This window comes from Sciurus carolinensis, chromosome 10 (genome assembly GCF_902686445.1).
Source record: "Sciurus carolinensis chromosome 10, mSciCar1.2, whole genome shotgun sequence".
Lineage (NCBI taxonomy): Eukaryota > Metazoa > Chordata > Mammalia > Rodentia > Sciuridae > Sciurus > Sciurus carolinensis.
This window is the reverse complement of record NC_062222.1, coordinates 80638800-80665598: the sequence shown is the minus strand read 5'-3', so window position 1 is coordinate 80665598 and position 26799 is coordinate 80638800. Positions and strand designations below refer to the sequence as shown.

At 38.4% G+C, this 26799-nt stretch overlaps 1 protein-coding gene across 1 annotated transcript in view; it reads right to left on the bottom strand.

Moving 5' to 3' along the window:
• The window catches only part of Btc (betacellulin), a 49534-nt gene extending 46110 nt beyond the window's left edge, over nucleotides 1–3424 (bottom strand). The window contains exon 1 of the mRNA XM_047566729.1: nucleotides 3121–3424. Within this exon, the coding sequence (XP_047422685.1) occupies nucleotides 3121–3184 (64 nt within the window). The 5' untranslated portion in view covers nucleotides 3185–3424. The remainder of the gene's footprint in view (nucleotides 1–3120) is intronic.
• Nucleotides 3425–26799: the final 23375 nt, after the last annotated feature.

Genomic DNA, 26799 nt, shown 5'->3' with positions numbered 1-26799 from the left:
AGTAAAATAAAACCAATTAATGGTATAAAGAATATTAATTACCTATAAAAATATATACAGATTCAAATATGTAAGTATATTCATAATTTTATATATATAAATAGAAATCTATATCTATGTTAATTTTAATTTTTATGTACCATATTCATTCAGTTTTCCTATGGTATGACTCTTTTCTATCTCCAACCTTATTTTTCTGTTCATTAAATTTCCCAAAGGGAATAGTATACAATTTGCATAAGTTAGAATAAAAACTCCCTTGCCTAGATCCATCTGCTAAGTCCCAGGTATATTCAAGGAGCATCTGCACTTATAATACATATAAGTCATCTATAATTTGTCACGTTATTTTATTTTTTTAAAGCATATGACAGAAGAAAGTGTATCACCATCTGATGAAATCCCTTCATTTTACAAAGGCAGAAAACAATGCCAAAAAGTTGTGACTTACAGATATCTCAGTCACAGAACAGCAGAGCAAGATCCAGGTCTCATGTTTGCTCAACGCCAGCTCTCTGGTCTTTCCATTGCCCCCACCCCAAACACACACACATTTCTCACATTCTTTTCAAACAGTAAATAAAATAACATGTGTCTTAAATTAGGAATGGGACTTAAAAGTAAAGTGTATATGATATAAATAGGAACACTTAATGGAAACAGTGAGGCCAACAAATTACATCTTTTGGCATTTTGCAAAAAAAGAGAGTTCTTAGGGGATCTACAGGCAGAATTCAATTTCCTAAGTCAATTATTCAGCAAGGTGATTGTACGGTTAGGTTACCCTGAGTGTAAAAAGTCTGACTGTTTTGACAAGTTTTGAGAAAAAGGTCAAAGCACTGTGTGGCAGTAAAATGGGGAGAATGTCCATCAACACTGAACAGTTATTTCTACCCTGGCATTTCTAATGGCCCAGCACCCTAATTTGGGCTCTAATTAGCTCATGTCTGGATCATGCATATAAAACCATCAGACCTTCTGACTGCAATCTTTCTCCTCTCTTCCCACAGTGCACCCACTGCCAGATTCATCTCCTAAATCATTGTTCACACCATATACCTCCTTCATCCAAGACTTCTGATGGAGTGCATTTAACTGCTAATTGATTTGTGTCCAAATATTTTAAGCTTTTTTTAATTCTTCATAATCTGTCTTCATTTTATAAATTTTACTGTCTGACAAGCTGTTGCTTGTTTTTCCAGTAGAGCATTCTCAATCCCATTATCAACCTTTACTAAATGCTTTATCCCTTATCTATTTTCCACTTTCTTCTCTGCCATTTGAAATCCTACCCATTACCTATTCAGGTCCCTAAACAGTTTCTCCCCACTACTCCATCTCTCACTACAGAGCTCTCCCTTCTTTGATTTTATAAGTTTTTCTCTAAATGTTTTGTATTGGCAGCCTTGCATTCCCCAGTGTTCTTTTTAGGGCAAGAACTGTGGCTTAGGAATCTCTCTAATACTCTTCTCATCCCCATTCCTACATACTTTAGCATCTTACTGACTATAGCAGAAACTGAGTGAGTACCTAGACTGTTGGACTGTGCAGACAAGGCAGAGGAGGACAGTGCCAGCTACATCCCAGTGATACTAGCCAACATCCTAAATCTCAGGTGCATCACTTTTCTTGATGCCCCACATCACTCTGCACTACATTAATACACACTTCTCCCTCTGCAGGGTTTATTAATTCCATCCCTTCTCTCAAACCATGAACCTATGTCTGATCCACTTCCAACCAAGTTCATGGCCCCCTTTAAGCCACCCTTCTCACTCCAAGGATAGTGCAAAATGAAAACTTTCACTTAGATTACATCTCTTTTTCCTCCACAAGAAAAAATTCCACCATTTTTTTTTTCCCACATGTGGTGTCCCTTTCCAGGGTTGAATATGGGAACTTCTCCCCATGCCCCACCCCAGGTGCCCATAGACTCCATGAAGACTAGAAAATATCACTAGGGTTTCTTCCCTTCTGGCACCCAAAATAACCATAGTGCAAGGGAATAGTTTCCAGGAGGTAGACTCTTTCCACCTAAATGATGTCCTCCTCTTCTACTCTAGAGGCCAGGACAGCCTTGCTTCCAGCCATTTGAAGTTCCAGCTTTCCCTCTAGGCACTGACTTCTAAGGCAGCAGGGATGGTTCCAGAGCGTTCCAGGCACCTGTTCCTCCCACCTGTCCTCTTCCCTCACCCAGGTGATTTATGTGCAGTGGGCTTTAAAGTAACAACTTTTTTTTCCAAATGAAGAAAAGGTTTCCCTCCGGCAATTTCGCCTTAAAATAGGAAATAGCAGATTACAAGCGAAGTGTTTGTGTATTTCATGGAAGGTTTCCTCAATAAAATGTCATTTCCCTTTCCTTTCTTCCCTATCAGCAACAGGAGAATCAGGTCCCAGAAGGTGTCTTTTCTTTCCTAGCTCCTTCCAGCTGCCCCGGCAAAAATAGGCAGATTAATTAATTCTTAGATCATGACTAATTTCTCCAGGAGCCGTCCCCTTTCTTTCTCACAGGGCCAGACACACACACACACACACACACACACACACACACACACACACGGTTGGGGGAGGCACACACACACACTTGTTGGGGGAGGCACAGAGACAGAGAAATTGCTCTCCACCGCGTTGCTCCACGTTCCCCGCCAGCATCCTAGGTCACTGAATTTCCTTCTTGGGTCTCCTGCGGGTACCCTTCTGGGTCCAGACGCTCATTCTCCTTCTTTAGTGAGATTTCCTCCCACTGCTCCGCACTCGCGGGCACTGCGTCCCCGGAGTCCCTAGGGCACCCCCCACCCCGGCGCCGCAGGGCCCTCTGTTCTAAGCATTGCTCCAGTTGGCGACCTGAGCGTAGCACCAGCAGCGCGGCCCGCGGGATCTCTTCCGTCTTCGGGCCTCCCTCCACACCTAGGGACAGCCTCCAACAGGTGCAACCCTAAGTGCCCAATTGCCGAATCCTCAACTTCGTCCTCTCCACAGTCATTAAAGTTCTCTAACCCGCGACTGCCAGCCCGAGAGCGCCCTCGTGCCCAGATGCCTGCGCGATTCAGGGTTCGCCCTCCCCGCAACTCCAGCCCCGGTCTTTCCTCCTGGACTCCAGTGCCCAGCGTGGCCACTTACCCAGGGTAAGGGCCAGGAGCAGTGGCAGGGAGCTGGCGCCGCTGCCCGGGGCGGCCCGGTCCATCAACCCCGCTCTGCGGGGCCGGGCAGCCCCTAGACGAGTCTCCCTCCTCCTTCTTCGCCCCCTTCCCAGGACCCGGGCGCCCAAGAGGGTGCTTGGAAACTAATCCTGGAAGCAGGAGGAAACGAAACTACTCCTCTGGCTGGCACCCTGGCTACAGGGCAAGGAAACACCCAGGGAGGAAGGCCGGCCGGCTCTGTGACTGTCGGGAGAGGAGGGAGCCTCCTATTTATCCTCACTCCTGCACACACCCCACCAAAAAGGCGCAGAACTTAGTGGTGGTAGCGTCCACGATGCTCCCACCCAAATTGCCCCACACCCATACCCACACCCAAGGACACTCGGCGGCCCTCAGGCCAGCTCACCCACTCCCCCTGCTGGGTCGCACCTGACTGTTCATTTCCCTCTCCTGGAGGAGTAAACAATGTAGGTAGGGAGATGTGAGAGAACCACGTGGAGGGGTGTAAGGCGCTGACCGCCTGTGCGCAGCCCTCAAACCTTGAAACCCTCTGATGGAGACTCAAACGTGTTATGGAACTCTAACTTCCCTCATTTCAGTTGCTAGTGTCATGGGGAGACCAGAGCCAAGGATCACTGAGTAAAACCTCAGGCATTTGACAATTAACAAGCCTCTCCATTACATATGCAGGCAATTTCAAGAGTCCTGATTGTCTATCGAAGTCCTAAAGCTAGTGTCTTAGGTTTCAGCAAGCATTGTCTTCAATAATTTATTGGAATTTTGGCTTATCAAAATCTACTTTAGAAATTTCACTTGTATTTTATTTATCCCTTCTTTCATTTGTTCATTTTTTTTGCATTTTTAAATTTTATTTATTTACTTTATTATTCTCTTAAGTTTTGGTTGGATCTATGAAAACAAGTAGAATGATTTTTGCTTCTGACTCCTCAAGCCCTATCCCTACTTTATCACACCTCGTTAGAAGAAAAGGTGGAATCTGGTGGTTGTGCACCAAATAATTCTGGAACACAGCTTTCAATAATTCTGGAATACAGCTTTCAAGGACAGAAAGGAGAATCCAATTTACTTTATTATTAAATTGTTTGCCTTCAAAAATAACCAAAGGGTAAAGGTGTTTCTGTGCTATGTTCTATGTTCCTATTGCAAAAGGAATAACCATGCCCTATCAGTTCAGAAGTTGTATATCTATTGCCTCCAAACATCTGATAAACATTGTTTTATGTATGAAATGCAAATCAAGTGTCTGCTGCTTTCTCCCCAATCATTGTTTAAATTAGGCAAATTATTAGACAGTTTTACTCCATAAGTGACATTTCATTTGAAAACCAATTCAAATTATTTTAGTGCTCAAGGCAACCAAGATATCAGAGGAATAAAAATCAGCTCTTAATTTTCCAAATTCCATTCTAGCCCCACATGATAGCTCATAAAACACTGGTAGAGAGGGCTGGCATGGGGTTTGAAGAAACACAAGAAGGATACAAGGGGGCCAGAAGGTCACTGTGCCCTAGATAAAAAGAACAGAAACAAGGTATTTGGGGATCATTTCTCTCCCTTTCAACACTCCCACCCATCCTATTTTGTTTCTGATATTCTCTCCACCTCTATCAGGGCTCTTTGTTAGGGCATCTCTCATTCTGAAATTGGTACCTTAGTCAAAAAGTGTCCTAGACAAAGTCAAAGAGTGTTATAGTCCTCATTCCTTTCCCAGAGATACTAACCAAAAAGTAAAGCACACCTAAGCAAAAAGTACTAAATGTTTGTTGAATATTGTAAAGTGCCAGTACCTGATGTAAACATTCATCATTCACACCATTCAAATGGCAAATTAACTTTTTCAGGCCACTAGAGTATGAAATAGTGTAATTTAATATACTAAATAGGTCAGATAAATTAATAACCTTCCCTGAGGGTTTTATTTACTGCCAGAAATAAAATAAGCACTCCCAAACACATCCTTCAAAGTTTCCTAGTACCATAGATCCAAACTCTTCAAGGTCAAAAGACTTTTCCTTTCCTGTATTTCTTTTCCTTTTCTCTCCTTCTCTTTCTTATTCTTCTCCCCCTCCCCCTTCCCTTTCTTCCTTTCTGCTTTTCTTTCTTTCCTTCCTTCTTCCTCCTCTTCTTCTCCTCTCCTTCTTCTCTTTCCCCTTCTCCTCTTCCTTCCCCACCTTCTGTCTTCCCTTGCTTGTAGGAGAAGGTAAATCTCAAATCCAACCATTAACTTTGGAAAGGCTGAAGGTCAGATTTGACCTTTCTGGATCCACATTCATGTGGCAAAGATAAGTCTTAATTTTTAGATTATAAACTGGACTTCCAAAAGGAGAATAGATCAAAGTTACACCAGAGTCATCAGGCAGAACTTGTATCCATGGTATCCCCAAGCTGGAGACTGCTGGAATGGCGACTTTCCTGTGCCAGCATTATGCAGGTATAACCAGCCCTACCCATTCTGGTATGAGGTTCAAGTAGATTCCATCGGAGGGCCCTTAAGCATCAGCCTTGTTCTCTTCCCACACACAGCAGCCTCCAGCAAGGACATTCCTCCCCCTCTTCTGGATAGAACAAAATAAGCTGATGATTTTTTGTGGAGCACAACACATAAACAGACACACACACAGGGTAACAGAAAGGAAATTTTGGAATACATTCATTCTAGGTCAACATATTCTCCATATTATGACTATAGGACAAAAGTTCAGTAGTATACAAAGGTTGTCTACTGCTCCTTGACATTACTTTATTCAATAAGAGTGAGTGAATGAAAATGATGACTTTTAAAAAATATAAGGTTAATGATAAACATCATTTAAAGCATATTATTACATAGTTACAAATCAAAAGTATACTACGTATGGAGAACTTTAAAAATTCTAGAGTGAAACAGACATTATGACCTCGTGTACACATATGACTATATGACAGATGTGATCCTGCAATATGTATAATCAGAAAAATGAGATTATACTCTATTTATGCATGATCTATCAAATTGTATAAATGCATTCTACTATCATGTACAACTAATTAGAACAAATAAAGTTTTAAAATTTTTTTTTAAATTCTAATGAAGCTATTGAAATACCAGTGAAAAAACAGCATTCAACATCTATATTCACTTGATTCTACTTTAAAATTTTATTTTCTGGAGCAGAGGGTTTATTGTTTTGTCTTTTTTCCTCTTTCTCTTTCTCTCTTTTGCCCACTTCATGGTACCTTCCTCTTCAGTTATATTTGGAATATACTTTTTTACATGTATACTTTAATCTGTTTGACTTCCTATCTTTTTAAAATGGCAACTTAATACAGGTTAATATAATCTCAAACATCATTGTCTCTGTGATATTATGTCTGATGGTTCCAGTTAACCATTATGATTTTTTACCATACTCATACAAACCTCAAAAATAAGCTTCTGATCTAAAAAATAAATCTGGGCTTTTGTACAGGCTTAAATTGTATGCTAATGAAGAAAGAACCTAAGCAACATAATTCACATGCTGGAATATAGCAAGGCCCCAAACATTCTCCCTAATACACTTGCTACAGTAGCTTCATACCCTCCTACCTGGACCTAGATTCCCAGCAGTGTAGACACTCTGCTGGGTGGGACAACATAGGTGGCATATTATACACAATTGGTTCAGGAGTCTTTTCAGTCTGTTCACATTGGTTCGGTGTCAATGAATGGTTGAATCACAAATTACTCATTTCTATGAGCCTCAGTTTCCTCATCTATAAAATTATAGTAATGAATTGCACAATCTTTATGACTCACATGGACAGATATTAGAAATTCTTCAGTGAACTACTGTTGTTATATTATTAAAAATTATAGGGTACATAGAAAAACCAAGATTAACTGGTTTCCTTACTAACCCTCAATTATCAATAGCTGAGGTGAAGGGAAAGAAATAGCACATAGTAAGACTATATTGAGAAAGCAACTATATTGAGAAAGCTAAAACTCTATGAATTTGGGCACTATTTGTGGCTCCTTAGACCCCTCTGACCTTTTCCTCTATCCTTTCCATTCTTCCTTCCTCAACATCCTTTGGGGATCAAAATAGCATATAACCCAGGATACAATAATTTATTGAATAATATTTTGGTCCATTTTCTGTTGCTGAATATCATAAGTAAATACCATAGACTGGATGATTTATAAAGAACAGAGGTTTATTTGGCTCATGGCTTTGGAGGCACCTGATGAGGGTCTTACTGTCTGCACCATAACCTGGTAGAGGGTGGGTGTAATGTGGAAAGACAGAGTAAGTGTGCTAGATCAGGTATATCATCCTCTTCTTATAAAACCACAAATGCCATCATCAGGGTCCTACCCACATGTCCTCATCTAATACTAATTACCTCCCCAAAGGACCCACCTCCAAATTAACACATAAATTTGGGAGTTAATTCTCCAACACATGGACTTTTTGTTGATCACATCCAAACCATATTATTTTGCCCCTGGTGCCAAAATTCATGTCAATCTCACATGAAAAATACATTCATTTTCTCTCAGTAGATCTAAAGTCTTAACAGTCCAGCAGCAACTCAAAAGCCCAAAATCCAGAGTCTCATCTAAACCAGATTTGATACTCAAGTCATGTTATAGTTTGAATATGTGGTGTTCCCCAAAAGCTAATGTGTAAGACAAATGCAACAGAGTTTAAATGTGAAATGATTTGATTGTGAAAGTTTTATCCTAATCAGTGGATCAATCCACTGATAGATTAATTTGGTGGTAATCACAGGCAAACAGGGTGTGGCTGAAGGAGATAGATCACTGGAGGCATGCCTTTCAAATATGCCTTGGTGAGTATAGCTCTTTCTGCGTCCTGGCGCCATATTCTGAGCTGCTTTCCTCTGTCACACACTTCCTCACCTCAGGTCCAGAGATATGGAGTCAGCTGTCCATGGACTGAGACCTCTAAAACCAAAAACCCCAAATAAACTTTTCCTCCTCTACATTGTTTTTGTCAGTTCTTTTGGTCACAGTGATGAAAGCCAAAACAAGGCAAGATTCATCTTAGGCCCAATCCCTCCAGCTATAAGCCAGTGAAATCAACACGAGTCAACTTCCAAAATGCACTAGAGGGACAGGAATAGGACAGATATTCCCATTTCAAAAGAGAAATAGACAAGAAGAAAAGAGTAACATACCCCAAGTAAGTCTAATATGCAACATGGAAAGCAACATTAAGTTTTAAAGCAGAAGAACAATGCTCTTTGAATCTGTTTCCTGTATCTGTGCATATTTGTATAAGGGTTGGACCCCAGGGATTCAGACAGTTCTGTATCAACTGTCCCAGGTTGGACGCTTGCATCTGTGGTTCTCCTAGACTATCGTTTCTTGTGGTTAGCTCTACAGTTCTGGGGTCTCAGGGGCAGTCCCATTCCTATGGTCCCACCAGGCATTGCACTGGTAAGAGCTTTCTGTAATGGTTCCATCCCTGTGAAAAGTTTCTGAGTGTGCCCCCAGACCATGCATAACACCCTATAACATCCTTTAAAGTCTAGGTGGAGGAGGCATGCCCCACAGCTCTTGCATTCTTTGGACCTGCAGAACTAACACCGATGCAGATGCTGCATTACAGAGTAGGAGGCTGAGCCTCACCTGAGACTGCTTGAGCTATAGCTGGAGCAGTCAGGAGCACTGTGTCAGAATTGGGGGAAGAGAGACTTGGGATTACCCTGGGCAATAAATCCATGGAGGGTGCCCCAGATATATGCCCTGAAACCATTTTACCCACTTAATTTTCCCACCCATGATGGGAGGGACAGCCTTGAAGATCTCTGAAATGCCTTCCAAGCCTATCTCCCATTGATTGGTTCAATGATCCATATCCTTAGCAAACAGTTGCTCAACCACATCCTTGGTTCTCTCTCCTGAATTTGTTCCTTCATTCTTTGCCACATGGCCAGGCTGAAAATTTCACAAATCTTTCTGCTTCCTTTCCCTTTTGATTATGAATTTTGCCTTTGAGTCTTTTATCCCCTATCATAAGACTGTTAAAAGTATCCACACAATAGCCTGAATTCTGTGCTGTTTAGCAATTTCTTCTACCAAATATCTAGTTTATTGTTCTGAAGTTCTGCATTTCGTAGAATCCTACCATATTGACATAATGCAGCAAAGTTATTTACAACTTTATAGCAAAAGATGGTCTTTCATCAGTTTCCAATATCTTGTCCCTCAGTTCCATCTGAGACCTCATCAGAATGGCTCTTATCATCTGTTTTTCTATCAGTATTCTGCATAATCATTTAGAGTATCTCCAAAAAGTTCAAGACTCTCCTCGGTCTTCCTCTCACCAATATCACACTCAATGCTCTATTCACAGCAATACAAGCCTTTTCTAGCACTCACTTCAAAACTGTTCAGCTTCTACCCACTACTTAGTTCCAAAGCAGCTTCTACATTTTCAAGTTTCCAAGGTTCACAGAAATATATTTATCTTTTAATTCAAGGCATTAATGTTCAATAAGCTTACAACAAATTAAGAACATAAGTCCCCAGGATTTTACATAAGCATTCTCTCAACTTCCCTTCAACTTTTTAAGGAAAAGAAATGCCAAAGGGAGAGAATAAGAAGTAGGAAGCAGCAAAGTAGGAGAGATGAGGTGACTTGAGTCTACAATAATTCCTTAAAAAAATGTTTCATGGAAGCAGAATGGCATTCAAAAAAATTAAAGGAGTGGCAAGAAAGGGGCTATCTACCTCTGAACCTTGCTCAGTTCCCACCTGTTGCAATATTTCTGCTATTAACCTCATCCTATTTCATTGGTTGTCATGGTTCCCTCAAATAGAAGTCTTTGGAATTTAAGATCTTTCCTGGAATAATCCCATGTATTCCTTTAATGATATCTTCAAATTGCTTTCATATTTCCCATAGTGTAATTTCTTTCTGAAATGTTCCTTTAGCCTGTAATATATATCTGCCATCTCTCTGTACATACACTATTTTTAAATGGTAGGGCTGATGTAAAATATTCAGAAATGACTTAGCACAATATATGCCTGCAGAAATATCTGATATTATTATCTCTATTTTCTAAGTGTATTAAAAGTTTCTACCAAAGTCCCTACCAATGTCTGCAAGAGGCCTTTAATAATTTTTCCTCAGCATTATCATATAATGACAATCCACATAAATAGCTATTTTTGAAATTCAAGGAAATATAATCTACATTGTAAAGATGTCCAATCTACATTGTAAAGATGTCTACATTGTAAAGATAATCTACATGTAAAGATGACCATAGAAAATAAAGCCAACATCTTTCTCCAGATTTGCTAGTTTAGGTTGAATTTGATCTTTCCCTGTTGCAGAATTCCATCTAAGACACTATAGTACCTGTAGTTGCCATGTCCATGTCTTTTTAGGATCTTCTTGGTGACAGTTTTTCCATCCTTTCATTTAGATAATATTTACAGTTTTGAAAAGTATTTGTAAAACTGTAATTTCTATTTAAATAATAACTAATAATCTCCATTCATACAATACTTTCTCATATATTAACCATTTGATTCTAAAAAGCCACTGACAGGAACAAAAGCAAAAATAGACAATTGAAATTATAATGGACTACAAACTTCTGCCCCACAAGGAAACAGTCAATAGGGTGAACAAACAACCTACAGAAGGGGAGAGAGTATTTGCCAATTTTCTATCTAACAAAGGATTAATATCCAGAATATTTAAGTAACTATAAAAATTTAACCCAAAACAGAAGTAACCCAATTAAAAATGGACAAATGATCTAAAATTCACACATCTGCAGAAGAAACACAAATGGTCAATAAATAAATGCTCAGTTTTAATAACCATAGGGAAATATACATCAAAACCACAATGAGATGTCATCTCATCCTAGTTAGAATAGTTATTATCAGCCTCCATTCAAAGAAATAACAAAAGTTGGTAAGGATGTGGAGAAAAACAAACTCTCGTACACCAGGACTCTCATTAGTATAGCCATTAGAGAGAAGAGTATGGAGACTACTCAAAAGACTAAAAATCGATTTACCATATTATTCCACTAGTGGGTATATATCTAAAGGAAAGTGGGTATATATCTAAAGGGTATATATCTAAGGAAAATGTATTCAGTCCATCACAGGGAGTTTGAAGCTTTCACAAAAGCTAAGATATGGAAACAATCTAGGTGCCCATCAGTGGATCAATGGATAAAGAAAGTGTGGTACATATACATAATAAAACATTATTCAGTCATCAAGAAGAAAGGAATCCTATCATCTGCAGGAAGGTGAATGAAACTGGAGGACATTATGTTAAATAAAATAAACCAGACACAGAAAGATAAGTATCTCATGTTCTTTCTCACATATGAAAACTTAAAAAAAATCAACCTGAATGCACACTAGTGACCACTAGATATTGAGAAGGGATTGGAGGGTTAATAAAAAGAGGGTGGATTTGACGACTATACATTGTATGCATGATTTGAAATATAACAGTGAACCATATTGTTATATACAATTAGTACACACTAGTTAATATGTTAATAAAAATAAATGAATAAACTGAGGAATGGGATAACTGGGTCAAAAGGTGGGTCCATTCCAAGTTTTCTGAGGATTCTCCATACTGCTTTCCAGAGTGGCTGCACCAATTTGCAACTCTACCAGCAGCATACAAGTGTGCCTTTTTCCCCACATCCACACCAACATCTATTATTGTTTGTGTTCTTGATAAATAGCCATTCTAATTGAGTAAGATGAAATCTTAGAGTTGTTTTAATTTGCATTTCTTTAATTACTAGAGATGTTAAACACTTTTTCATATTATTATTAATCACCTGTATGTCTTCTTCTTTAAAGTGTCTGTCCAGTTCCTTGGTCCATTTATTGATTGGGTTCTTTGTATTTTTGATGTAAAGTTTTGTAAGTTCTTTATAAATTTTGGAGATAAGTGCTTTATCTGAAGTGTGTTTGGAAAAGATTTTCTCCCATTCTGTAGGCTCTCTTTTCACATTATTGATTATGTCTTTTGCTGAGAAAGAGCTTTTTAGTTTGAGTTCATCCCATTTATTGATTCTTGCTTTGATTTCTTGTGCTTTGTGACCCAGTTATCCCACTCCTCAGTTTATACCCAAAGGACTTAAATTTAGCATACTACAGTAATGCAGCCACATCAATGTTTATAGCAGCTCAATTCACAATAACTAGATTGTGGAACCAACCTAGATGCCCTTCAACAGATGAATGGATAAAGAAACTGTGGTATATATACACAATAGAATATTATTCAGCCATAAAGAAGAATAATGTTATGGTATTTGCACATAAATGAATGAAATTGGAGAATATCATTCTAAGTGAAATAAGTCAATCCCAAAAGCCAAAGGCCAAATGTTTTCCCTGATAAGTGGATGATGATATATTAAGGGGGTAGGGGAGCAAGGGATGAGAGAAGAATGTAGGAACTTTAGATTATGTGGAGGGAAATGAGAGGGAGTGGTGGTATGAAAAATGGTGGAATGAGACAGACATAAATACCTATGTACATGTATGATTACACGAATGGTATGAATCTACATTGTGTACGACCATAGAAACTGAATGATGTACCCCATTTGTGTACAATGGACCAGAATGCAGTCTGTAGAAAATAAATAAAAAATAAATTAAATTAATAAATTAAATAGCTGCTTAGACAGGTGGTATTGTTAGTCCCATTTTAATAAAGAAAATTGACACAATTTATTTATATAATCAAGTGATTGGTCCAAGTTTCAAAGTAACTGGTTGAACTATTCCTAAAACCCAGGTCTCAAGTTAGCAAGATTTAATAAAGAGACTGTCTCTGTGAGTTCATGATACCATAACAAAACATCACAGACTCAGTGACTTAAATAACAGAAATTTATTTTTTCCCAGTTTGGGAAGTTTGAAGTCCACGTTCTAAGTGTCAGCTGATTTGGTTCCTGGTGAGGGCTCTCTTCCTGACTTGCCAATGGCCCTTCTCCCTGTGTTCTCACATGGCCTTTCCTTGGGGCATGCATATAAAGAAAAATCTCTCTTTCTTCCTCATTTTATAAGGCTATAAACACTGGCAGGTTAGATTCCCATCCTTATGACCTCACTTAACGTTAATTTTCTCTAAAAACCATATCTTCAAATACAGTTATATCATAGGTAAGGGTTTCAACATAGGAATTTTGAGGGTGCACATGTATTCAGTCCATCACAGGGAGTTTGAACTTTGGAATAGATGAACCTCTCACTTTTTTTCTTTTCGATGGGCTTTTATTTTAAAGTGGTTTAGACTAACATAAAAGTTGCAAAACAGAGAGTAACTGTGTATCCCGAGTCTAGTTTCTCCTATTATTAACATCTTACCTTAGTATGGTACTTTTGTCACCATTAAGGAACTAATATTAGTGTATTGCTAGTAACTAAACCTCATGTTTTATTCATGCTTCCTTAATTTTTTTCTTAATTTTCCTGTTTCAGAATTCCATCCCAGGACACCATAGTACATATAATTGCCATGTCTCCTTAGGATCTTCTTTGGGTGTGACAGTTTTTTGGACTTACTTGCTTTTTGATGATCTTTACAGCTTCGTAGAGTACCTTTCAGGTATTTTATAGAATATTCTTCAATTTGGATTTTCCTAAAGCTGTTCCCATGGTTACAGAGAGTTTTATTGGCTTTCTGGAGGAAGTTTCCACTGATAAATTATCATTTTCATCATATCATATGACAGATACATTATGTTCACATTGATGATGTTGTCCTTGGTCACCTGGTGAGGTCATTTTGACACATTGTAAAGTAACTCTCCTGGAGGGAAGTTTATGTCCAGCCCACACTTAAGGGACACCAAGTTATGCTCCACCTCTTTGAGGGCAGAGTATCTATGTAAGTTTCTTGAAATTTTATTTATTTATTTATTTATTTATTTATTTATTTATTTATTTTGCAGAGATTTGTCTATTCTCTCCCATTCCTTTATTTGTTCGAACATTTCTTTTTATCAGCAAGGACTTGGAGATTTTTTTATAGACTATATTCCAAGACAAATTAGAAACTCTGTCATTAGCTGCTGAATGCTTTTAAGTTCCTTCTTTGCTCTTGATTGGAGTCTTGTATGGAATATAGGCTATGTGGGAGGAAAATTTCAACTGAAGCCAGTGCATTTGTTAAAACAAGCTCAGATATGGTGGCAAAAATGTGCCAAGTTGCAGTGACTTAGGGATCTGTAAGTTTATTATTTTTTCATGTAACAGCTTAAGGTGGGAATACCAGGAGCATGGTTTAGGGATTCAGGAAGATGGAAGGAAGCTATGACATCTTCACATGTGTCTTCCAGTCAACTGGAACTCAAAAACCCAAAGAAGGAAAATTACAGGGCAGTTTTATGGGCCAGATCTGAATGTAGAATAGATTGCATGTGCTCACTTTCCATTGTCATATTGATGTACCTTTCCAGGGCAGTAGGAAATATAGTCCAGTTGTGCCCAAGGAAAAGGGAAGAATGGATTTTGGTGGACAATCTCAGTCACACCTAGCAAATGAAGTGAAAAGAATAAGTATAAAGAATATTTACAGTAAAAATGATGCTCCTATCAATGTTGGTTATAGGCTGAAATTTTAATCAGATATTATGTATGAAATTCTTTGGAAACTCTAAAGTTGTATGTAAGTATGAAGTGCTATGATTATTTTCCATATTAGCTTCATATATTGAAAAATGCATATTGAAAATTTGAGTATTGATTCTAACAATCATACGTTAGCTTTCATCAATCCTAAAGTGCATAATTTTGATACTTTATCATTTCTGACATTAGTATGCAGCTATTCATTGTTGTCAGACAGCAGTTATAATGAGATTATTATTGATTTTGCATAGTTCCAAAGACTGAGAAGAAAATCTTTCAGGCAAAGTGGAACTTTAATTAATACTATATCACCAATACTTTTGAAGGCATAAAGGAAAATATTGTGTGAAATAGAAAAAATATATCAATTATTCAAAAGTAGTTAGGACAAGTAGGAACTGGAATTGAAAAGTTTTAGAAAATATTATGTATTATATTTATTTGTTGTTAATGCACACATAAAGCTACATGTAAAAAGTTTTAAAAACTCTAATTATAAAATATTTCCTTCAGTTAAGATGAAATTAAAATAAAATTCTAAGAAGTATTAAAAAACATTATTCAAAGCTATTTTAATTAAAATTTTCTTCTTTAATTTTAATAAGATAATGGCGCATCTTATAATCTATGACCTATTTCATAGCATCTTCCATGTAAGGCTCAAAATTATGAACTCCTTAATATCTACTAATATGGATCTGTCACTCTTGTCAGAACAGGCTTTTGTCTCAGCTACATGATTTCAGGGATAAAACAAGCTACACCCCATGACATATACTCAAATGCCCTTTTCTGTTTTGCCAAAATTCTTACTTCTAAATTATTTCCTTCCTTGGTAAAGTTTCTAGAGACACTTGCACTTTTCTCTGGTGATAGATTATGTTTTGTAAATCAATGTACAGTTGTTATCTAAGATAGCAAACGCATTAAAACATTAAAATCCATTAGCATCTTAGTATAAATGAAGAGGTAGGCAGCCACTTAGGTATGACAGGCAATTTCTGACTGCTGCATAAAGTCTCACAAAAGACAATTGGTTGGGATGTTAGACTCAAAACTCAATTAGCATGCTATAGCAAATGTAATGAACAGGAGGACAGAAAGGATCACAGCAGAAAGATAAGAGAGGAAAAGCTGAGATGATTGTTGTTCACTCTCTATATTAGTCAACTTTCCATTACTATAACAAAATACATAAGATAATAGCTTAAAGAGAAAAGTTTTATTTTGTAGGTTCCAGGTCATGATCAATTTGCTCCATTGCTAAAGTAAAACTACTAACCCTATGGTCAGGGACTGAAAGAAATAGGAAGGGGCTGGGGGCTGGGGTCCACAATTCTCTGTGGCCTCAGTGACCTAAGGACCTCCCAGCAGGCCTCACCTCTTAAAGTTTCCAGCATCTGCCAGTATCACCAAGTTAGGGATCAAATCTTTAATATGGGCCAGTGGTGTTTTTCAAGATCCTAATTATCAGGCCCTCCATTTTTCCTGACCCATTTTCACCCCAAATATAATTTTTCTTCCTATTATTCACTTTAGCAGAAAGATCTGCAGAATTAGAAATAGGTATCTATGTGGCCTAATACTGACTGAGGACCTGGTATAGAACTGAACCAAGGCAGAGCAGACCCTGCCTTTTTTTTCTGCTATGTCCATGTAGGTAAAATTTGACTAAGTACTGTAAAGTCACTAATATCAGCTACTAATTGATTTCACAAAATAGTATTTCTATATTTTCTCATCATAACGCTGTGAGGTTGTATTTAACTGATCTTAAAGATGAAAAACTAAGGCTAAAGTAAATTAAATGACTTGCAGAATTACATATAGATAGTATCTAGTATAACAAATTCTCAAATTCTCAAATTCAGTGATTTATAAACACTAGACTTTTCTACTCCCTCTCTTTTGGGAGGTCAACCTGTGGAGATAAAATGCAATTTTAGAGAATGTAATACAGGTAATCATATACACTTAATGACCAGTCTGCATTCAAGAAGGGGTGATACACATCCTGACCATGGAGTCTTTCAGGCCTTGAGTATGCTTTTCTTCCTCACTTGCATGAGGATGAGTAGTTCTAAATCGGTGGCATGGGCTTCCACACTGCAACCACAACCAGTTTATTTAGGAATATTAGGAATCTTAGACCAGCTTTACAGACTACAGCCATATGGATAGCAATCAGCAAACTGGATGAGTTCTTCTAAATCCAGATGACTGAAATCCAGGAAACCTACTAGAATTGATTACACTGACTATTCTTCCTCCATTAAGAACCAAAATATCTGGAAAAGGACTTTAAGAAAAATTTAGAAGATTTATCATACATTCCCCATTCTAAATAAGTTAGCAAGAAAAGGAAATGTATTTTGAGTATAGAAATGTAGAAATAAACTGAAGAACATTATAGCAACAAACTCCTGCTCAACTGAATTGTCATAGCAATTAGTTCATCATTTGATCACTCGATTCAGTACATTTTCCTGGAGAATATACCGTGAGCCAAGCAGAATGGCACTACAGAGTGCCACACCAGCCCCCAGTGCCCATCCACCAAGTCGAGTTCTAATTCTGTACTCTGGACTTCATCAGATGGATTTCAAGAGAAGGTAACAAGACCAGGCCCAAGAACAAGAGAGCCATTTCACCTAGACTAAAAGCAAAACTGACCTATCCTGTTTGCCTTTTACTCTGTATCACATCCTGGTCCTGTAAATTTCTGGTCCTTCAAATTTCTCCAAACAAGTACACAGTAATGTCCAATTGTGAATCCATTATGTCCTTGACACATGTCAACATTCCTCCTGTGGAATGCAGTAGAGAGGGATGTAGAAAGCACTCCCTACAGATTAATGGAAGCACCCAACAACTGATCCAAGAAAAGTGTAATGGATCCCATGAGGAAATTAATTGGAAGAGTTTTTAAAGACTACCACCTTATATGTGCTGATGTCATAATTAAGAAAAACACACTAAATAAGTAAGGAGAGCAGCCTACAACAGTCTTGAAATTTAAATAGTAGGTCAGTCTTGGTTCAAATCTTGGCACTCTTCTCATCAGTTGTGTGAACTGGGCTGGTGACTTAACATTTCCAAGTTCAAATTTTTTACATTTATAAAGCAAAAATTATAGCAACTATAAGCACAAGCATTCAGGCAAACAGAAATTTAGGCTTGGAAAGCGCAAATCATTCAAATAGCTCCGTGTGCTGGGAAGTGGAGTGTCTGAAGGGGCATCCTCAGAGATCGGGCAGGGCTCGACATGTATTTGTCTGGTGAAGGGGTCTGGACTCACCTCTGGCAATAGGGAGAGATCAGTGGGTATTCAGCAGGATGGCAACACATTTATTCATTAATTCACTCATTGTTTTGTAGTATACTATGTTATATACCAGGCATTCTTTAGGCATTGGGGACACATCAATAAACAATAGATAAAAATCTCTGCTCTTGTGGAGTTCTCTTCCAATGGAAGGTCAATAATATTATCAGTTAAGTTACATAGTGTGTTAAAAGGCCTTGGGTGGTATGGAAAAAATACACAGCAGGTTAAGAGGAGATTAGGAGTGCTGGGGTGTCAGAGCTCTTGGTATATGTATGTTAAAATTCTGAACCCTGAGTGCACTCTTTAGATAGATTCAATGACACATAGCCATAAATCATTGACTCTGGCTTTGAGGAGCTAAAATAGTAGAGGGAGTTGAGATCAGTCCTTTCACTATAATTTAATTTTTTTCTGCAAGGAAAGCAAAATCTACAGGAAAAGCACCTGAAAAGGTTAAACAGAAACAAAACAAAAAGATAATGCAGAAATTTTAAGCGTTTCCAAAGTCTTTGATAAATTCAAGTATTTTGATTTCTTTCCAATTGCATTCCAAGACATTCAGAGACAAGGAAGCTCTTGCTAATCTATGTGAAATCAATTTTAAATGACTGAAGATAAGGAAATATATTTTCAGTGATCCCCAAAGAAAAGAGCATGTATCTTTTAAATGATAAGTTGCTAAATTTCCCCAGACTGGTGAGTGTTCTTGCCTCTGCTTCACAAATAACAGCTCTTCCAGGGTTGTTAGACCTTAAGCAGAGGACTGGGGCAAGGAATCAGGTAAGAACGTGGCTTGCATAACAGGTGTCTTCAAATACTTGAAGAGTTATAACATGAAAATTAAATTCTATTCATACTGATAAGTCCAAGTAGTTACAACAAGAACTTAAGGGTTAGAGGTGAATGAATTTGGATTCATTATGAAAACAGACCGGCCTAAAATTCTAATGAAAGAATATGTTTCCTTGGGAAATACTAAGTTCTCTGGCACTAAGAAGCGTACCTGCAGTGTACTGAAAGGAAATTAAAAAGAATTTCATCTCCCTCTTAACCTGGAGAGTCCAAGATTTTTTTCAGCCCTAAAAGGCTAATAATTCAACATGTCAAGATTTCTGCCTTCAATATAGTTTTAAAGTGGCCATATGGTCACTAAGAAACCATAAAATTAGACATTTAAAAATAATTTAAAAACTAATTAACTTACTAGTGATTGAGAATTGCCCATATTCTAGACAATTCTCAAATTGCTACTTAATTTTAAACTAGTACTTTGGGTTTATGGGCCATAATATTCATATGCACACTTGTTCCCATAGAAATAAAAATAAATACTAAAACGCATTTATTGCAAATCATGGTCTATTGGTCTCATAAATGACACAATTTAATAATTTCAGCACTCTTTAGTCTATCACCAAGTACAAGTTAATGTCAATTATCAAATCATTTAAATGTGAGTTCCATAAGAGACCAAAAAAAAAAAAAAAAAAAAAAAGATATGTAGACCATATTTTTAAATGTATGCCTGAGGGCACAAAATGGAGATTGAACTCAGGGACACAAGCTTAAGATTGCTTTTAAGCACAGTAAATATTCCCATGAACACTTAAAGGAAGAATTCTTTTTAACTGCAGTTAGTGCCCTAAAAGATGAAGGGTGAGGCTTAAAATGTAATCTAGACTGAAAAGCTGTTATTGAGAGAGACTTCCAGGTATGAGGACAAATGATATTTATAAATGTTAACTTCTAACTGTGGTATCCATTTCTTTGGGCTGTCAACATGGTAAATTAACAGGAGATTTCCTGGAGTAGTAAATAACCTTCAAATATTTATAAATTGGGATTTTAGATTTTCAGTATGCACTTTTTGCTCATTTCATACCTTTACCTGAAAAAGACTTGGAAACATATGTTGCTATTGTTACCTCTTATATTATCTTATAAATAAGGCACAGATAAGTTTTATAAACCTAGTCTCCACATGAGAACTAGAATCAAGGTCTTTCATGACTGACTCCAATACATAATCTAACACACTGTGGTCTTGGTTTTATAATATTGCCAACTTTATTAATGAAATCCTTTATTAATAATACTCTCTTGTCATTGCCTATCATCTCAGGAGTAAGAAAGAAACTATAGCCTCCTTTAGAAATTTAGTTATAAAAACCTTCCCTCAACCCTCTTGATTTGTATACTTCTATCTCTCAGTTTAAGAATGCGTTGACACCACAATCATTTTCAAATATGTTCTAGATTAACAACTAAAGTACTTTTCTCCATAAATCAAAATGATAGCACTGCCAATAATAAATATTTTTCACAACTTTAAAGAGAAAATTATTCCCAAAGCACTTCTGTCCAGTGAAGAAACTCAAGCTATCTGCATCATCTTATGGGAGTTTATGAAATATCCTGCACAGAAAAAGTAAATAAAATGATTAAAGATGGAAGACATTATCTCCACCCATCTACCATTTCCCAACCTGATTTCCTGCTTCATTTCCAAAACTATTCCATTAACTTAGACCCTTATCATTTCGTGTGTTGAATAGTCTTCTGTCTGATTTTTTGACTCCAATATTATTTCTCTGCTTCAGTTCCTTCATTTGTAATGTGGAGAATAATAATGACACCTCCCATACTAGGCTGTTATGAGAAATAAATAAGTGAATACAGAGGAAGTTTTTATGTAAGTTTCTGGAATATCAGCATATCATAAGCAATCAACCCCATGTTTATGTTAATAAACATTAATCCCATAAAAATTTAATTCTCTATACTGCTCCAAGGCTTCAAGATCATTCTACAGTTTCTGCAGTGGAAATACAGATATATTCAGAATCCACCACTGTCCATCTTTTCCAAGCCACCATTATCTTCTGTCAGACTGCCTGGATTATTGCAATAGGTTCCTAACTGGTCTCCCCACTTCTGTTCTTGCCCCCACAGACTGAGTTTAACTCAGTGGCCAAGTGATTCTCTGAATTTTATATTGGATCATGTTACTCCTCTGCTCTCTTTTTCTTTCTCTCTACCCCTATTCATCTCACTACAAGTACACCGCCAAGTCCTTACCATGGTCTACAGGGTCTATGACCCCCTCTCCCTCAGCTGACCTTATCTCCACCCTACTCCTGCTCGTTTATGTAGTTTCAGCTTCCCAGATTTCTTCAAGAGCCTTCCCACATGCAGCAGACTGCTCCCACCTTAGGGGCTTGGGTGCAGTTAGTCCTTCTTCCTAAGACATCATCTCCCTTCTCCCCTACAATCTGCAGTCCTTCTTCTCCTTCATATCTTTGATTACCCTGTTTAGAGCAGCAATTTTTCCTACACCCCAGAACTACTGATCCCCTCTCAATCTGCTGTATATGTTTCCATACCACACAAGGTCTTTTAACATATTACATAATTACATATTGAAAATGTTATTGATCCTCCAGCAGAAAGGAAACTCCATAGAGGCAGGAATTTTTATTGCTTATTTATGGATGTCCCTAATACCTATAAGAATGCCTGGCATACAGTATGTCCAATACACACTTATATTATGAAATGATGAATGAATAAATGAATAAATGTGTTGCCAGCCTGCTGAATACCTACTGATATTTTCCTACTGCCAGAGATGAGTCCAGACCCCTTAGCCCTGATCTCTGAGGATGTATCTGCACACACTCCACTTTCCAGCACATAGAACTATCTGAACTGTTTGGACTTCCTGTTCAAGTAGACAAACATTCTGCTGGCCCAAATGCTCATGCTTTCTTATCTACCTAGCAAACACCTCCCACCTTTAAGGATGTCACTTCCACTGTGAAGATTTATTGAGCTTCTAATTGTTAGAAGTAGCCATTCCTCTCTTCTGTGCTCCTGAACCATCCTTTAAAGATAATTCTAGGTCAGCAATAAAATGACTGTCTCGAGTTCCTTCCTGTCTCCCTTGGCCACACTGTGGACACCACAATGGCAGAGAACATACTCATGTATCCAATGGGACACCATGCAATATGGGTCATGTAGATCATAGATACTCCCTCTGTATATTGAATAGGATTGAGAATGAATGAAAGATGTCCATTCAGCTCTGCTCATTCCAATACTGCCTAATAGCTATAGTGGATTAGGAAGTTAAAACTGCTCCAGGTCAACAAGTCTGCCCACATGGTTCAAGTGAACTCAAGACCAGTGCTAAGCTCCCAAGAGGATAACAGAGGTGAGGCACAAAGTATTGCCTGTGAGAAAGTTCAGGGGTCTGCCCAGGAGGATGCATCACCATCTTCACACTTGTTGATAGAGACGTAAGTCAAGGGAGGGTCACATCTGGAGACGCTGAATCTCTCCTAAATTACCTCAACTCCAGAGAGTCTCTCTCAACTCCTGCCTACAGAGTTGTGGGGGCCTAGGGAGGAATGATCACAGATGAGAGGATGATGGATGCTAATAAAGCACTGAAAATGGAAGAGGCAGAGGCACCAGAGAAAGAGAGAGAAGAGAAAGAAAAAAGGAATTGCGGTTGTTTTTTGTTTTTTGATTTTTCCCCTCCATCAGAACTACCCTTCATTGCCCTAGTTATCATTAGGCCAAATTTCAGCCCACTTCTGTTCCTTGGGTATAGTCCCTGAACACTAAACCCATTTGGACTTTTTCTATCACTGCCCTTTTAATGTGCCTCTCAAGAATACTCCCTTTTCCCACTGATCATAAACCCTTTTCTCAGTGCAGGCATTTTTCCTTGTTTGTTATCTGTTCCTTGGGCCAGGGTCACATAATATACTGACTAAGGTTAATTACTTCATTAATTCCCCTGCTTTCCCAATGTGTTGTATTACTTTTATCACCTCTGTTCAATGAGTTGAATTCATTACTAAGATGTTGTGCGTGAAGGTCAGTTAAACTTCAAATTGTAGGCCAAGAGACAAGAAATAAGAAAAGCTCGCAGAATACTGCTGCAAGACTTCTCCCAGATCTGCTCCAGAGCAACGCTCTGCTTCCTCCGTACCGAGTCTTCTAGCCATGTATACATCAGCAGTGTGCATAGACCAGGAGAGTTCTCTACTCTCCCTTGCCAGGGTACTTCCTTTACACTCAGATACATTTGATTAATTTATTCAATACCCAGTGGAAAAGCATCTACTATGTGCCAGAGACATTGGAAAGGCTCTGGGAATATCATATTAAATAAAGCTACGCTGTTTCAGACAGACAGTGTAATTGAGGAACAGAAAAACAGTTCAAACGTTTTTGAAAATTCTAAATATAGCATAGTAGTAATAACAAGAATAGTAAGAGCACCCGAAATTTACTGATTCTTACTATGTTCCATCCACATATTACTTTTTATGTATTAACTCAAGCCTGATTTGAACCCAGACAACCTTACATATCTCATGGGGTGTTTAAATCAGACTGAGTGACACAGTAGTACCCTTTCTTATCTCTATCCTAGATTCATATCTCTACCTGGCAATCAGATCCTGACCTGTTGGCAATCCTGTGGCATACACTGTATACTTACCGTGTGCCACACAGAAAACGTGCCCAAAGGAACTCACAGTTTCAGCGGGATAGAGATTCATGTAACGATATCATGCTAAAATGGTGCACTTAGCCCATGAAGAAAGCCATACATAAGGTACAGAAGAGACCCAGGGCAGGATGTAGGCTTAGCATCCATGCTGAGGATTATAGAACACAACCCCTGAGGAAAGTCTGCCCAACTAATGTGGGAAGAACTTCTGAGAAAACCTTCAGGACAGAGGTAACCACGATCACTTTACCTTGGGCAACTCTCTTCTAAAACAATCCTCAAAATTCTCCTCAAGAAGTCCCTCCTAACTACATAACCTGTGTGAGAGTAAATTTTATGAATCAGTTTGACTGAGCCACAAGATGCCATGATACGTGCTGAAGAATAATACTTCTGTTTATCTGTGAAGGACTTCTGGAAGAGAGTAGCATTTGGACTGATAAACTGAGTAAAGCAAACTGCTCTTCTCAATGTGGGTGAGCCTCATCCAATCCTCTATTGGAGGCCTACATAGAACAAAAGGCAGAATAAGGAATAATTTACTCTCTCCTCCTAACCAATTCTGAGCTGGGACATTGTTATACTTTTAACCTTAAATGTCCTCCAAAGACTCAGTTGCTAAAGGCTGGGTCACCAGTCATGTGGCATTACTGGGAGGTGGTGGAACCTTTATGAGGTGAGGCCTAGTGGGAAGAAGTTAGGTCAGTGAGACATGTCTTTGAAGGATATACTGGAACCCTGACCCTCCCCTGTCTTTTTACTTCCCAACACCATGAGATAAACAGTTTTGTTCTACCACATAACCCCTGCCATGATGTTCTGCCTTGCCTCAGGCCCAAAATTAATGAAACCAAGTGACTGTGAACTGAAACCTCTAAAACAATAAGCCAACATAAATCTTTCCTCCTTTTAAGTTGATTATTTCATCTCAGGCATTTTTGTCACAGTGACTAACACAACCATCAATTCTCTTGATTCTCAGGCCTTCAGACTCACATTAAATTATACTACTGGCTTTCCTGAGATTCAAGCTTACCAATGGAAGATTGGGATTTCTCAGCCTCCATATCTCCTTATGTGAGCAAATTCCTTATGATATCTCCCCCACCCTTTGGACCCCTTTTGTGTGTGTGTGTGTGTGTGTGTGTGTTTCTTATTTAAATACATTATCCTATCAGTTCTATTTTCCTGGAGAACCCTAACTAATAACTACATTACTCTCATCACCTTTTGTCTATATTTTCTTAGCATTTTTTAAAGGTGGAAAAGTTTATTCTGGCTCACAGTTTCAGGATTCAGTTCATGGTCAGCTGACTCTATAACTCTGGGCCTGAGATGAGGCAGAACATCATGAAAAAAGGGTGTGGTGAAGGAAAGGAGCTCAGGATATGGCAACCAGGAAGCAGAGAGAGAGAGCTCTGCTCACCAGGGACAAAAGGTAAACCCCAAAGTCACACTACCAATGACCCTCATCCTCAGCCACACCCCACCTGCCCAGTTAGTACCCAGTTAATTCATATTAGTGAATTAATTCATTTACCAAGTTATACCTCCCATAATTTAATCATTCCATCTCTGAACATTCTTGCATATTCTCACATATTATCCTTTGGGGGATACCACATACTCAAAACATAACATTCTACCCCAAACCCCAAAATCTCCTGCCCACCTTACAAAGCAAAGTACATTTAGTCCATTTCCAAGAGTCCCTGTAGTCTTAACAGTTCCCAAAATTCAAGTCCTAAATTTCTTCTAAGACTTAAGGCAAACTCTTAGATTTTTTCCCCTGTAAATATAAAATCAAGTTACATATATCCAATTTATAATGGAGCAGGGTAAACATTTCCATTCAAGGGAGAAATAGGGGCATAGAAAGAAGGGATGGCACCAAAACAGGACTCCATGTTCAACATCTGGGGCAAATGGCATCATGAACTTCTCTCAAAGGTCTTGTGTAGCTCCACCCCTATGGCTCTGCTGGTCGCATCCCACATGGGGAGCTTTCAAAGACCTCCCCCCAGAACTGGTATGGGGAATTAGATGGAGAGAGTACTACTGAGGTCTGAGGGGACCTTCAGAAGCCTGAGGAAAGACCCCATTCTCTCCAGGCCCCTGATGAGTCTTGTCTCTGTTCAGTTACTCCAGCATCTTATGTTATTAGTTGAGCACTTACTGTGTTCCAGGACTGACCTCAGCTCTAGGGAGCTCACAGCCTTGCAAAGTTTTTCTTGGGCATTGTGTGTCTTTGGATAGATGTGAATGCAAAAGTTAGAATATTCTCACAAGGAGAATTCATACAACTCAATACTTTACCCTTTTGTTACACCAAGTAGTGACTTAACAGATGTAGCTAATTTGCAGACAGGAATAGAATTTCTCAATAACTGGCAGCAATAGGAAGGAGGCTCACTCTTCTATGGGCTTGTGTCCTCTCTGGCACCATCAGAAAACCAGGGTAAACTGTTGTCAAACTGGCTTGCTGCCAGAAGGGTTTAGAAAGTGGCCAGACTCCATAGGTTGATCTCTGTGAGGACATAGAAGGAGTCTTCTCTCCAGAACAGCCTCACTAGGTTTGGATGACCACTGAATCATACTCTGGCTCCATAAGTACCAGCCAAATACTGAGCTTACTAGAAGAGTCTGGATCTCCATCAGGGACCTAAAAGGGCCCCAGAGGACTTGGACTCCATTGCAGTAAGAATCTCTACTCACATAGACTCAACTATGTAAGAAGGGAGGCTGAGGTTCACTCATTTTGCAATCCTTGTTGATGAACCCTCAAGTTCCACACACCCCACACTAACCTCTGAGTTCCTCTCATTTAATCATCCATTGGGAAGAATTAAAGGAGGCTTTCATTGCAGTGAAATCTACCAGTGCCAGCTGTGGAAAAGAATTCTTCTGCACTAGTAGAAGACCTCCATTTTTAAATATTAAGCATCATATTAATTTATTTAATCTTTCTAGTTAAATGTAGATACAGTCTTAAATGAAAGTCATTGCCTTTTGTGAAGGAGATATTCACTGAAATTGAATCAATTATTATAATCACAGAACACATTAAGTGTCATGAAGCAATGAAAGAAACATTAGAGAATGGATAATGAAATCAGATTGTAGTGTGTGTGTGTGTGTGTGTGTG